General features: G+C 34.6%; 1 protein-coding gene across 8 annotated transcripts in view; it reads right to left on the minus strand.

Moving 5' to 3' along the window:
- Positions 1 to 13,751, minus strand: part of LRBA (LPS responsive beige-like anchor protein) — a 512,136-nt gene that overhangs the window by 365,755 nt on the left and 132,630 nt on the right. For 7 of the 8 annotated variants that reach the window (XM_036031880.1, XM_036031882.1, XM_036031879.1 and 4 more), the window contains 3 exons: positions 12,648 to 12,726; positions 10,877 to 11,010; positions 3,966 to 4,027 (listed from right to left, as the gene is read on the minus strand). In XM_036031880.1, coding sequence (XP_035887773.1) covers positions 3,966 to 4,027; positions 10,877 to 11,010; positions 12,648 to 12,726 — 275 coding nt within the window. Of the gene's footprint in view, positions 1 to 3,965; positions 4,028 to 10,876; positions 11,011 to 12,647; positions 12,727 to 13,751 lie in introns of those variants that run through there. The other variant, XM_036031885.1, reaches the window with a different exon arrangement.

The raw sequence follows: 13,751 nt of genomic DNA on the forward strand, positions 1-13,751 counted from the left end.
AATGATGAAAAGAAGGCAACAATTAGCGTCACCAAATTTGAAGAAGGGAGATTTTAGGGAACAAAAAAGCATCTCCCAAGACATAAAAATATAGTGGCACATCTAGGTGACTTTAAACAGTTCAGTGTAGTTTGAGAATGGATATAGACACATGGTAAGAAATGGGTCCACACAGTAAAGGTCCCTAATAATGTATGACACCTTTGTGCCACAGTACCTTGGTTAGTGAAATTATCTACTTTTCTCAAAATATCCATCACAACTGTAAAAGGAAGAGGTCATGAAATAAAAAGCCAAGGCAATTATGTTAATGTCACACATTTAGAAGGGATAAATTCAAAAAGGAGGAGGAAATTGGAATTAGAGAAATTATAGGAGAGTGGAGAAAGAGAGAAACATTTCTATAAAGATTCAAGGAAAAATGCAATTCAAAAAAATTCGAACATAAAACTGAAACAAAGGAATTATAATGACAGTGATATCTGGTTCTTATGAATATTATCATTTTTAAATTCATAATTCAGAGATATAGAAAGAAACCCTTATATCAAAAATGACCAAGACTTATATCATTACCTTCACATAAAAGAAATATTCCTCAAACAACAATCTACATGTTTTGATGAAAAAAAATGTTTAAAGAAAAATCAGACTAACAACAGTATTTTAAATTAACATTCATTGGTGATTAATTACTCAGACAGGATGCCAGGCCAGACTACATGGTACTTCTAGTTTTTCTATATACTCTACGCATTTCTGATAAATGGGAAAAGAATAGATGACCTGGCAGAAGGCTCAGACAATAATATGTGATTTACAGGACATGAATGCAGCTACCATAAGATTTATCTGACAGCCCTCTCCGATAGTGGACTGTTGAGTATCCGATGGAATGATTTCTAGTCTAGAAAGTCTACTACTGAGTAGCCATACACATTATTTATTTATTAGATGTTTTGGGTTGAAACCATTTTTAAATGATGCACTTCACAATGCACAGTCATAAATTTAGCTTTAAACCCAAGAAGGGAGGTAGTGTTATTGGAATGTATGTCAGACTGAATTAGGATGAGCAACGCAACGCTTTTATAAAGTGGCCTTGAATGCAATGTCAATTCTTTCAAAAATGATATTAATGTCAAATGAGCAAGATACAAACACTTTACACAACACTAGAGTAGTATTACTTGAACTATTTAACATTTTCTTTAAATGCATATAGATTTCTATGAAGTTTATACACATACACAAGAAATACCAGGCACAAATAAGTTACATGCTTGTGAAAAACTGAATCTGAAATATAATTGAGAAGTTGTTCAATTTTTTTCTGTGCATCAGAGAGTAGTATACAGTCTCCTAAAAAATGTATACTGTCTCACTGTAAAGAAGAAATAAATCATGTGCTGGAGCTTAAGTACTTCTTGAATTATTTTATATGGAATTCAATACATGAATAAACCAAATTTAATAAGACTTAGTGTGTATTTATGTGTGTATATCTTTACTCAAAAGTATTTTAAGAAAGCTCTTCAAATCTAAATAATAACATTTTGCCTTAATATTAAAACTTAAATGGGATAGAATATGAAATGGTTTCCAATCAACCTATTAATGAATGAGTGGATACTGAAAAATACAACCTAGTTGAAGCTTTAAGAAAATACATAGTGACCTGTTTAATCTTAATGAAGGCAAAGCAAATGTGATCATTTCCTCATTTCCTAAATTTAGACTCTATACTCTTTTGTAATAAAATGTGGATAATTTTTAGCACCTTGTTTAAAAGAAAGCAAAAGATAAGTGTTGAATGAATTCAAGAAAAAGAATCAGAAGATGGCTGATTGTCATGAAATTAACACCAACTAATTTGTAAAGTTTTAAATCAAATTTGCAGATGTTAAGTTCATAAGCATATCCCATTATTTATGTGATTAAAAAAGGAGTTTTTGACCTGATCTTTCGATCTTTGGCACTCGATCCTCTCCATCTCCTCTTAAAAAATTAATTAAAATTTTAGCAAGATGCTAGCTTTTCACTTCCCACCCTATCTCAGACTAAGAAAAATTATCAATCAAACTCAAAGCATCCCCACCCAGTATCTGCAAAATGTCGACTTCAAATTCAATTTCATATCTCTTAAGCTTTCATGTGGAAAAAGATAGTTCACTTCTTAACAAAATAAATCACTTCTGTGATTGCCAATCTGACCTCTTTGAATTAGGAAAATTCAAAGTGAAAAATGTAATTATCACCCTGGAACAATCTGTATACATCTGGAGCTAATTCTGGCTTCATTTTTCACATCGTTTTTCACACTGTGCTACATCTTAGAGAGATGCCATGGAACTTTTGAAGAACTCATAAAGAATGTGAAGGACTTCAAATAACCAATAATGTATTTTATTCCAACAAAAACCCTGAGACTGACTTTTGCAACTTACTCTTCTAAGTGAGCTTCATATTGCATCTGATTGGATTAGTATTAAACAGCACTGTAATATCCATGACAAACAGGTATATTAAAAGATATCATTCTTTATCTTTTCAGCAACTACATTCAACTATTTAATACACTACATCTGAAATAGCTTTCCTGTGTCAAGAACATACTCAATTCTTCTGCACTAGAAAGTGAAACTTCATGATCAAAATTCATTCTCCTGTGAAGAAACATCCAAACTGTAAGTGCACGTTTCTTAAAAGTAAAGGGAATTTCATGTCATTCTAAGAATGGCAAATAGTAATTTCCCTCCAAGAAACAATCATGCAATTATTTCAATTCAAATTACTTATTAAGAAATTTTATTCAGTTAGCTTTTAAATAAATGGAGTTCTCTTTAAAAGATTAAATTATAAATACATGAATCTTGCTAAATCTAAGAATAATAAGCCCACTAGAAACATAACTACTCCTCACAAGTTCATTATAAAAATCCATTAGGTGTAATCTCTAGAAGTAATTGTTCTTACTGCATTTTACTGACAATGCATAGTATTGATTTTTCACACCTTCTATGATTCTTTAATTTGTATTCATGAAATGTCCATCAGCACAGTCTAAATAAATTTGGCAATATAGGCACTAAAATGAATAAATCGATGCAAAGAAACATTAATTTTGCATTATCCTTATTCGTCAGGCAAGTAAACCATGAGAGTTGTAAATGAAGGTCAAAGGTTTTGAAATGGGTCAGAACCCTTGACCTCTAGACCAATACCCTTCCTATTAAAAAAGGCTATTTTAAAGTTTTAAGTAGGGGAATTTACTACCAGCCAGATATCATTTTTAAAAGACTACAAAGAAAACTCTCAATAAAAACATTCATCTATTTAATTGCAAAACAGAAAACATCCCAGGATACATTGTTTTTATGTAAGTTTTAAAAAAAATCATTAAAGCTTACCACATGAGGTATAGGGTTTCTGAACACTGAAAGTAATTTTGCTTTTAGGAATTTATTTACTACATCTCATGAGGGCTAAGGTAGTTTGTTGATGTTTTCTCAAATCTACTCTGCATGTCAAAAATAATTAGCAATGACAAGAATTCAAAATTATTTATCACTCCTTTTATAACCTCTGCACAAAAGGGAAGTAAACCCATTATTCCCAGGGGAGTCAAAAGTGGCACTCCACAGGGTGTACAAATAAATCCGCTTCTATAACTTTAATACACACAGTAAAAAAAATTTATCTATCTCAACATCATTTAATCTGCACATTTTTACTGTAACCCTAAAAAGCTGTTTCTAGTTCATCTAACCAATTTATCTCACCTCTAACTTCAAAATTATCAGCTTGTATCAAAGACAAGGAGTAATCCTTTTGCAATACAAATAACATTTTAAAACTGCAAACTCAAAACTCTACTATAGCAAAAATTTCTCATAAAACAATTAAAACTTCCTTGCAAAGTAATTCACGTCATTGTTGAATTCAACATTATTCTTGTCACTCACCTGTGAACACAGTAGCATAACCAACTCCACAACTGAACTACTAGACTTCATGCAAACCAGACCTATTTTAAAGAGAATTTAAAAATAAAATTACAAAGTAAAAAACAAATATGAGGGATTTATTTCCTATACAACTTTGCCCAAAGTGGGTTTTAAAATAAAATTTAACATATCTGGCTAAGAAACAAAAATGTACACATTTGATCATATGAGTAAATAAGGTACTTTGTAATTACTTTAAACTTGGCATCAAACCTACCATAATTTTTTACAAACTATTTCTTTTCAGCTTTCAAACTACTAAAACATTTATTACAACTTCATACATAATGACATTTCACAATACTCATAGAAATGTGCACAACATATGCCATATTGATCCATATCATCTACATTTTGTTTGGAGAGAGTTGATTGTTCTACATGCAGAGAAGGGAAATGGCTCCCTGACCTTTGCTTTCTCCACCACTCTCTCTCCCTTCAACCCTCCAGCTATCAATCAAGTTTCCATTTTGTTTCATGGCAGCAGACATCCCAAACACTCTTATTAGTACCTTGACCTGTGACCTCACACTAAACCTTAACAGAAGTGCAAGCCGTTGTCTGTTATACATTCTTGATTTCTTATAAATAAATTCATTTACATTTTCTTTTATGTTTCATTGGGGTTCACCAAAAGTATCTCAGCAAGGAATTGCTATACAATTATCTAAAGAACTCTTCAGTTTTGATGACCAGTAAAATCTAAAGGAGTTCATTCAAAGAACATTTTATAACCAGCATCTTAAAAAAGCAATGCCAATAATTAAAAGCACTAAATTACTAAATCACACTAAATAACATTATTAATAATCAGAAAAAGTATAACTTTTCTTCTCTATCTTTCTAGGCAAACACAAGTTTAGGTTCCAGTGTGTCAAAACCAAAATAATTGCTGGTGGCCCCTACACACTTGACAGAATTACCTCCTTCCTTTCTCCACGTCGAGGCTCCTGCAGGCATCCTATCCCATCTCACTCCCTTCCTTTAATCTCCACGCTGTCGTTCTCTCTTCCCTTTTAGTCACGATGCTCCTAACTACTGATGGCACAGGCTGCTGTTCTTTAGCCTCACAAATAGCTTTCAAGTCAAACAGGTTGTTCACACCCCTTCACCTTTTAGAAAAGTCAGAACCATTTTTCTCAATGTCTCACTGTTTCATTAAGCAAGCAGGTCACTAACTAAACTGTGGTTTCCGCAGAGTTAGGATGAGCATACCTCCTCGGACCAATGCCAAGGCTGTAAGAGAGGGCACGGCAACTACCTCCCATTGCTGGTGGAGCCCTCTACTGGTCTGAAACCTCGCCACTTTTCATAAAATATAACCCAGTACAGGAAGTTCCACACACTTCAACTTCTTTCTACAACTAGGTCTACTCTACTGTTACCAGAATCCCTACCAACTTTCCTTTCATGGCAAAGCATTTGGGCCATGATCTGGTTCAGCCTTCTGTATCCACTCAGATAATATACAATTATGATAAATACAGTCTTGGGGCATCCAAAGTTGGAAAGATTTATAGGTGATCTTTTGTCCCCTTTAGAAAATATCATAGACTGGTTCAATACTTATAAAATTATGAACTTCAGTCTTATTTCTCAATAATAAAGGTTAGCAAGCCAGAAGCTTGATGCTACGCAGTTGGATGTGAAGATTCAAGAGTGAGTGTATGCACTACTCAGCAAGTTGACAGTAAAATGTCAAATAGCATTTCATAATTTGATTAAAACGATCTATGGGTTTTCTGGAGTTGGGTTTTGTATATTTGGGTAGGGTAGGAGTGGGGCCAGGATGGACATAGTATGCTAAGTTTTCAAGAAGACCTTCAGAAGACAAAAGACACCTTAGATTAGCTCCCTGCCCCCCACTGAACAGGCGGACGCTGTAAACACAAATGTATAAGCTTGGGAGTGCATAAACAGGAGATAATCCCAATAAAGGACTTCGTTTGAGATGGTACCACTTAATCACATCTCTATTTTTGACCTAAATTTTTGCTTTTGGGTGACAGTGGCTGCATGTATGAAAATGCAATAAATGAATTCTAAACCAGGAAATCTGTCTTCATATTTACATTTAGACTCTAAGAATTATCCAGAGGAAGGACATAAAAGAACATTCGTAGTCAAATTGCAAGTTGTTGCAGAAGTACCGACTTTCATTCTCCACACACACACACACAAACACAACTACTGCCCCAATTAGCAGACAGTGAGCAGGTCACTGTGGGCTCAGACACACCAGCAGGCCCATAATCTGACCTCCCTAAAAGACTCCCACAATAGTTGGGTTCAGTTTGGTTGGTTTCATTTTTGGTTGATTTTTCAAAAAGATGGAATTTTAGTCTCTTCAAAAAAAGACAAACCCAAGTTGCTAAGTCAAGAGTTTTATAATCTTCTGGAGTTCATGATCAGAGACCACTAGAATTTCTATACCAGAAATTACTTCTCCTACCTCTATGACCACCGCTTTCCCTTGGTACTAAACTCGTAAATACTAAGAGACGTACTAGATACTACACTAGCAAGGCCTGAACCCACTGATCCACCGCCTCTCTCAAGTACACCATGAAAAACAGTCACGGCCATTTAGCATCTGGAATAAAACGGACCTTTTAAAAAATAAAACATGTATTTTAAGTCACTTTAAATAATTTACAGAAAGAAAGGGGTGATGATAAACATTACTAGGCATTTTAGTAAGAATTTAAGCACAATACAAATTCTTTTTCCATATTTTCCTGGTTTTGAAGGTATTTGTACATCTCCTGAATGAGAAATGTCCTTTGGATATCAACTATCATTCCTCATGAGTCTGTACACATGATACCCATCTAGTGAATACAAATTCCACATTCCAAATAAATTTCTAATAGGTTCTAGCTTATCAGAATTTTGGTCCTCCTGCTTGAACTTATATCATTACATGCAATACTGCGGAAAAGTTGGATCATTCAAAATTTTGTTGGACAGAAGCTAGCCATTTTCTTTGCTTTACAACTAAAACATATTACCTTCTTTAGATTTACAGACACCATTTGAAGTGATCAATCCACTGAATTTTTTCATTTCTGCGTGAATTTTTCCTTCTAGTCATCTTTGTGTATGCACCTACCAGTCTTTTGACTCTTATTCTAGAAAAGGTACCAAGCAAGTTGTGGTGCAAAATGGTCACAAACAAGGGAAGAACACTGTATCATGCCTTTAGTAAAATGAAATGTTTCAGGTTTCTGTCACAAAATACCGTATACATTTTATAGAATGAATTCCTTCCCGTTGAATGGCCTGCTGAGAAAACCAATTTCCTTTTTGTCCACAGATACATGCTACACACTAATAAATTCTTGAGTTTGGTAAAATTCATGAGCGCTGCTCTCTGTCTCTTTAAATTCATCCTCAGATGGTCTAATAATTGTAAATGTTTCCTTCTGTCAATTTTATTCACCTTACCATTATGAGCAGAAAATGAAAAATTCTGAATTCTTAACTATATTCTATTACAGCTAAATATAGGACCCACAAAGATGGTATCCACAGACTTCTTTTATACCAATATTTCTCAAACTGTTTTCATTATCACTCTCCACTAAGGAACCATTTCAGAACATTTTTTCTTAATTCTGCCCCCATGAAATGTTAATACTAAAGATAAACTGTATAAGTGTTCTATGGCCCAGTGGTTTATACAGTAATAAACCACTGTATATATGGTTTTATGTATGTATGTATTTATGTAAGTATTTATATATATTTATATATAAATTTATATATATTTAAAAACATGTATATATTTCTGCCCTCCCCAAACACCTGTTTTTGCCCCCCTTAAGAAAATGAATTTCTCTCTTCTTAAACTATGATGTAATGCCATAAGAAGAGTGCGGGTGATCTAAGAATGATGATTTGTTTTCCTCTGGCACCATTATTCTAGGGGCAATTCCGGTATTCTTGTTTTCTTATTATTTTAGTCTTTAGTGTAGTTAGGAATAATTAATGAATAATGATGAAGCAGAAAAATGTTTTAAGCTGTAACAAAATTAAGATCGCAAAGACTCCATAATGAATCTTAGATCTATAAAAGGTATCCAATGAATACACATATAATTGTAGAATAAAACTTTTTAAAGTAACTTTTTCTTGGTTTTTGAAGACCTCTTTAAAAAAATAAAATTCAATCATACAAAGGGTACTTGAAAATGACAGTGTCACTAAAATTTAGACAATTAGAAAACATGATTCTAGGCATGATGTAATATGAAGTATTACATCTAATTACATTTTTAAATCTAATTTCAGGTCATTAGAAAATACATGGCATAGAGAAACCATTCAATGACATCACCAAGAAGCAACAGACACAGAGTACCAAACCACGTAACATTCTACAGAACAGCCAACCAGATTTCTTCAACAGGCCAACGGCATGAAAGCAAAGGGAAATCAGGGGTAAACTATTTGACATTAATAAGGACATAAAAGGCATTACCAAATGTAATAAACTGATTTTGTTTAGATCCTAATTAGAAAAAAAAGAAATTATAAAAATATATCTTTTAAATAAAGATGAATATGAGCTGAGTATTAGATGACATCATGGACTACTATTAATATATTTAGGCATAAAAGCAGCAATTACAGTTATATAAGAAAATGTCTTTTTTATAGGATTTATGAATTATTTAGAGGTGAATCAACATAATATCTGGAGTTGTTTTAAATACTAAAGCAAAATAAGGGAGGTGAGTATAACAAACAATTATGGCAAAACAAAGACAATTGGGGTACTTGGTAATAATAAATTCATTGAAATTGCATTTCTTACTTTATAAATATTTAAAATATTCATTTAAAATTTTTTAATTAAGAAATCATTTTAATAATTTAAAGGTAATAACTTTTCCAGTGCCGGGTCTCACGGCTTGTCACTGGCAAGCACGGAATTAAAACCAAGGCCTCTTGCCGTTCACTCCACTTCTTTTCCTACTGCACCACACATGCTGCAGTTGCCTCTACTCCAAACTGCTCTGTTTTATAACGCAAACCACCACTCCAAGAATTGCAACTTAAAATACATACAAAAAGTGCATAAATATTCTTACATTCATTTGCTGTTTTTCTGAACAGGGTGCAATGAGTAGGCACTGCTCAAGCTTACAGCTGAGCAATGGTCATCTGATAAGGCATCATCTTCCTTATCATTTTATCAGAATTCAGCAGTAAAAATATTGACTCCAAATTTTGTTCAGGGATTGGGAATTGGCAAGTTTACTACTTCTGAGTACCTAAGGTACTCCTATTTTGCTGCATTATAAAATTCAAAGACCAACTAAAAAGCACCAATGTCTTTCCCTACCTGGTAGGGCTCAGTGGATTGAGTGCGGACTGTGAACTGAGTGGTCACTGGTTCAATTCCCAGTCAGGGCACATGCCTGGGTTGTGGGCTAGATACCCGGTTGGGGACATACAAGAGGCAAAAGATCGATGTTTCTTGGCAACATCAATGTTTTTCTCCCTTTCTTTCTCTCCCCCACTCTAAATAAATAAATAAAAATCAAAAATGTCTTGCTATACCAAGAGGCTATAATTAATGCATTCATTTTACAGTAATGAAATAAAACATATAAGTTGTCACATCACTTTAAAAAATAATTGTTTGATAAGTGAAATATAAGTTAGGGAAAAGTCCTTCTATTTTTCATTCAATTCTCTCAAATTTTATTATATCATTAGATCAAATAGTCCACAGTTAAATAAATTATATCTTGCAGCAGATAAAATAAATTTTACCCCAAGTTTAATTAAATATTTCTAAATCCTGAACTTTCTTTTTCAAATAAATCCAATGCTACCACTTGACTCTATGGAAATGAACCACTCAGCACCAACTCTGTGCACATCTACAGCAAAGATGATAATGAAACACCTGTTTTAGCTAAAGTTTATTACTTATAAACAAATATTTTAAGGGTCACATAAAGTACTGATATCCTATAGTTAACACACAGATACACATAAACTGTTATGCCTTGCATTTCCATTATATCCTTATTTCTACCAAAAAAAAGGGACTTTTTCACAAGTTTTAAGAAATGTCTTAGGAGATCACCTAATAACTCTACCCAACAAAAATTTGTGGTAACTAAAGCTGTAAGCTGATATTTAAAGACACTGAAATTCAGATAATCATGCTTTCCCATGATTTTTCAGCTTCAGGAGAATCGCAGTGTCTAACCTTAAACCACTAACCACCGGCACAGATAAGACAGATTTAGCAAACTTCTAGTCCAAACACATTGGAATGCAAAAATCAATTCTACATTATCACTAGTGAAAGTCCTCTAGGTTCTCCTTTAAAAAGAATTCTAGTTACAGAGCGAAGGCTGGTATTTTGAAGTCCGTCTACGCTGAGCTCTTAAACAGAAGTCGCTGTTCTCCGGTGCACTGACACCTGCTGTCTGTGGAAACTCAGCACCCGTCGACTTTTGCTTGGCTGAGTTACTCTCTTTAATGTTTGAACACACTCACTACACGGCAAGTGCCCTATGTAAAATAAAAGATTTAAATGACCCAATACTCTCATCCTTTCCACAAACAGCATGGTTTCCAATCCACTCGGCAACCTACTTCTGCATGCCGTCTAGGCTGACACAATTTCAAAGTATCTTACAAAGAAAAGACCTGGTCATCTACATATAATATGAGCAAGATACAGTACAATATGCTGTTATCTCTAGATTCTATAAGAACCCTTGTCAAAAGTTGAAAACATTTTAACAACGAAAGCCCATGTATCTCTTATTATCCATCTAAGTTTTTGACCTTGAAGTTTAAATATGTATTTATATAAAATGAAATAAAGAAAAACCACTTACTTGTTCCTTCTATAAGCAGTTCTTGTCCATGGCTACCCAAAAGTGTCCGAGAAAGAAAAGGTGCAAAATCCACAAAAATCTCTCGCAGAAGAGGAGCTGCCTTTTCCAAAGCATGTTCAAGCCTCTCTGTAATACTAACGTAAAGATGTTGAATTAACTGATTCATTCAGTAGAATTTGTCGATTCTCTAGTTTTTAAATGAGCCCTCACAGCAATGTAAAACTACATGAAAAATTAAGTACTACCTGAAGACTCATTACTGTGATGCACAGCACTGCTTCTGCCTGAACTGCCCTTGTTTTATACGGCCACCCCCAGCCCTGACAAATGACCTGGTAACAAGCACTCCAAGCACCAGCCCTAGCGGAAGTCTCTCTCTTTTTTTAAAGATTTTATTTCTTTTGAGAGAGAGAGGGAGGGAGGGAAAAAGAGAGGGGAAAAAAACAACAGTGTGTGGTTGCCTCTCACGTACTCCCCTGCCGGCGATCTGGCCTACAACCCAAGCATGTGCCCTGACTGGGAATCAAACGGGCGACCCTTTGGTTCACAGCCCGTGCTCAGTCCACTGAGCTACGCCAGCCAAAGCTGGACATCTTACAGTTAGCCAGGCCAGAGCACTCGATTTTAGCCCCTAGAACCTAAACAAACTTAATATACCAAGTCCTTATTAGATTTGTCTATTAACCACTGGAACCATCAACACCTCTGGTTCAAAAATTATGTCTTCACTTCCAAGTTTTCAACTGCAGCATATAGCACAAATTCAATAAACATTTACAAACTGAAAGACTCAGTTTATGTTCTTTTTTTGTTGATGCCTATCTCTAATAATTTTTCTAATGCAATCTGAACAAGTTCCCAATTGAAAACAGTGTACTGACTGACATTTATGATTTCAATTTACACATTAATATTTGTCTTTTTGACTATATGTGTGTACATGCATACATACATGAACACATACACACATGAACACACACATATTTAATGAATTTTTTAACCCCCTCCCTGCATTTCCAGAAATTCAGAGGTATCCAGAGCTTTAGTTTCTAATGTATAAACCAAACACATGTGTGAACAGCCACTACTTACATAAAAACTACTTCATACTCATACTACCAACTAGATCAACTGGTGTGCTGCTGGAAACTTGTGCTGCCAATAACCACTTCTTTCCAAGTACAACTCTTAGTACTAGTCCACTGCACTTACCCCAGAGAGCCTCTCAGCCCCGGACGATACGACAGCTGCAGGTCTCTCTACACATGCAGCCCCTACACGTGCAGCCCCTAAGTGCCTGTGTTGGTGGGCTGCTGTGATGGTCTGGCCATGGTGCGTAGGACCAAGAACTGGCCACAAGGGCTCTACTGGTGGGAAATGTGACAGTTAAAGAAAAAAGTCCATCTACAACTCAGTACCACTGGGGCTTTGGTTGACTGGCTACAACTTTTTTTTTTCAGCAATTTATTTATGGAAGACGAATGGCAAATTTTAAACTTTCAATCTCCAATCACATGCTAATATCTATCTGTGTACTTAAATAGTTGCTATGCATATAACATTTATTAATTACAAAAAGCCACTTCTCAAAAAAAACTTTTACTTTGCATAATCTTTAAAAAGAAACCCTAAAATATTCCCAAGTTTCTAAATGCCATGGAAGTTTTTAAAAATAGAAACAAAAGAACTTTTAAGAATCACTGTATCTAGACGGTTTAAAGAGTGATCAAAAGGAACAAATCACAAACACCCAAATCAGGAGCTTCAATACCTCATATTTGAAACTTGGTCTTGTGGAACTGACCCGACTGCTGGAACCGAGGGCAACTTTGCATTCGATGACCTTCCACCTTTAAAAGAAAATAACCATTTTTAGGAATTTTCTGTTTTTAGATACAAGGGTTCAACAAACAAAAAATCTTTACACCAAGTCAACAAAAAATATATTGTAATGCATTTTTAAATGCCCATTCTAATTCGGATAACACTGAAATCTACTAATTAACAAGGTTTTTCTAGAATCATTTAATATATAAACATCAGTTATAAGTTCAATTATACTCCAACCAATCCTTCATCTATCCATCGTATTAATAGAAAAGTAAATTATGACTTAGTTGGGGTCACAGTTCTTTGTATTCAATACCAAGTGGCAACTGAGATTTACAAGTAAAAACTTTTAATTGAAACGAAAAACAGAAACAATTCCAAATTTAGCCTTAAACAGGTATTTCCTTTATTACCAAGAAAATTGTCCTTATTCAGTCCCCAAATAACTTCTACCATACCCCGACTGCTTCCGAGTCTCGTCTAGCAAACAGCCCTGTGAACACCTGAGAAACCTTCCCTAAATGATTCACAAAGAATTTACATTCCCTCGTGTGTATCCTCACTGTAATTAGTATGTACCCTGTTGTTGTTGCATTTGTCACATGGTGAGTCGACTGAGTTTTTAACTGTCCTTCTACTAATATTTTTGGAAGCAGAAACCTCATCTTTTCACCCACCTAACTCCAGAGCCTAGGGAACTTGACACAATAGAAGGTCCTCAATGTATGTCCATTGCAGAGGTTATTTGCTTAATCATTCCCATCTCCCGTACTTCGGTAGGTCAATTTTCCCACCTGGCAAGTATGCCTTTCTCTATTCCCTACTGCTTTATGTCACTGTCTCATTCCCTGCTCTTCTTATTCCCTCTCCAGTGAACACTATCAGATACCCCTACACACTCCCCTATATCCATATTGTTGAATGGCCCAATCACCCTCTTGTAGTATGAATCATTCAAACTGTTCTGTCCTGTGTAAGAGTCACTGTCTTTCTGCTTTAAACAAATAACTGTGCTTATAATTTTCACTTGGCAAGAGAAAAATAA

The sequence above is a fragment of the Phyllostomus discolor genome, chromosome 8 (genome assembly GCF_004126475.2).
Source record: "Phyllostomus discolor isolate MPI-MPIP mPhyDis1 chromosome 8, mPhyDis1.pri.v3, whole genome shotgun sequence".
Taxonomy (NCBI): Eukaryota; Metazoa; Chordata; class Mammalia; order Chiroptera; family Phyllostomidae; genus Phyllostomus; species Phyllostomus discolor.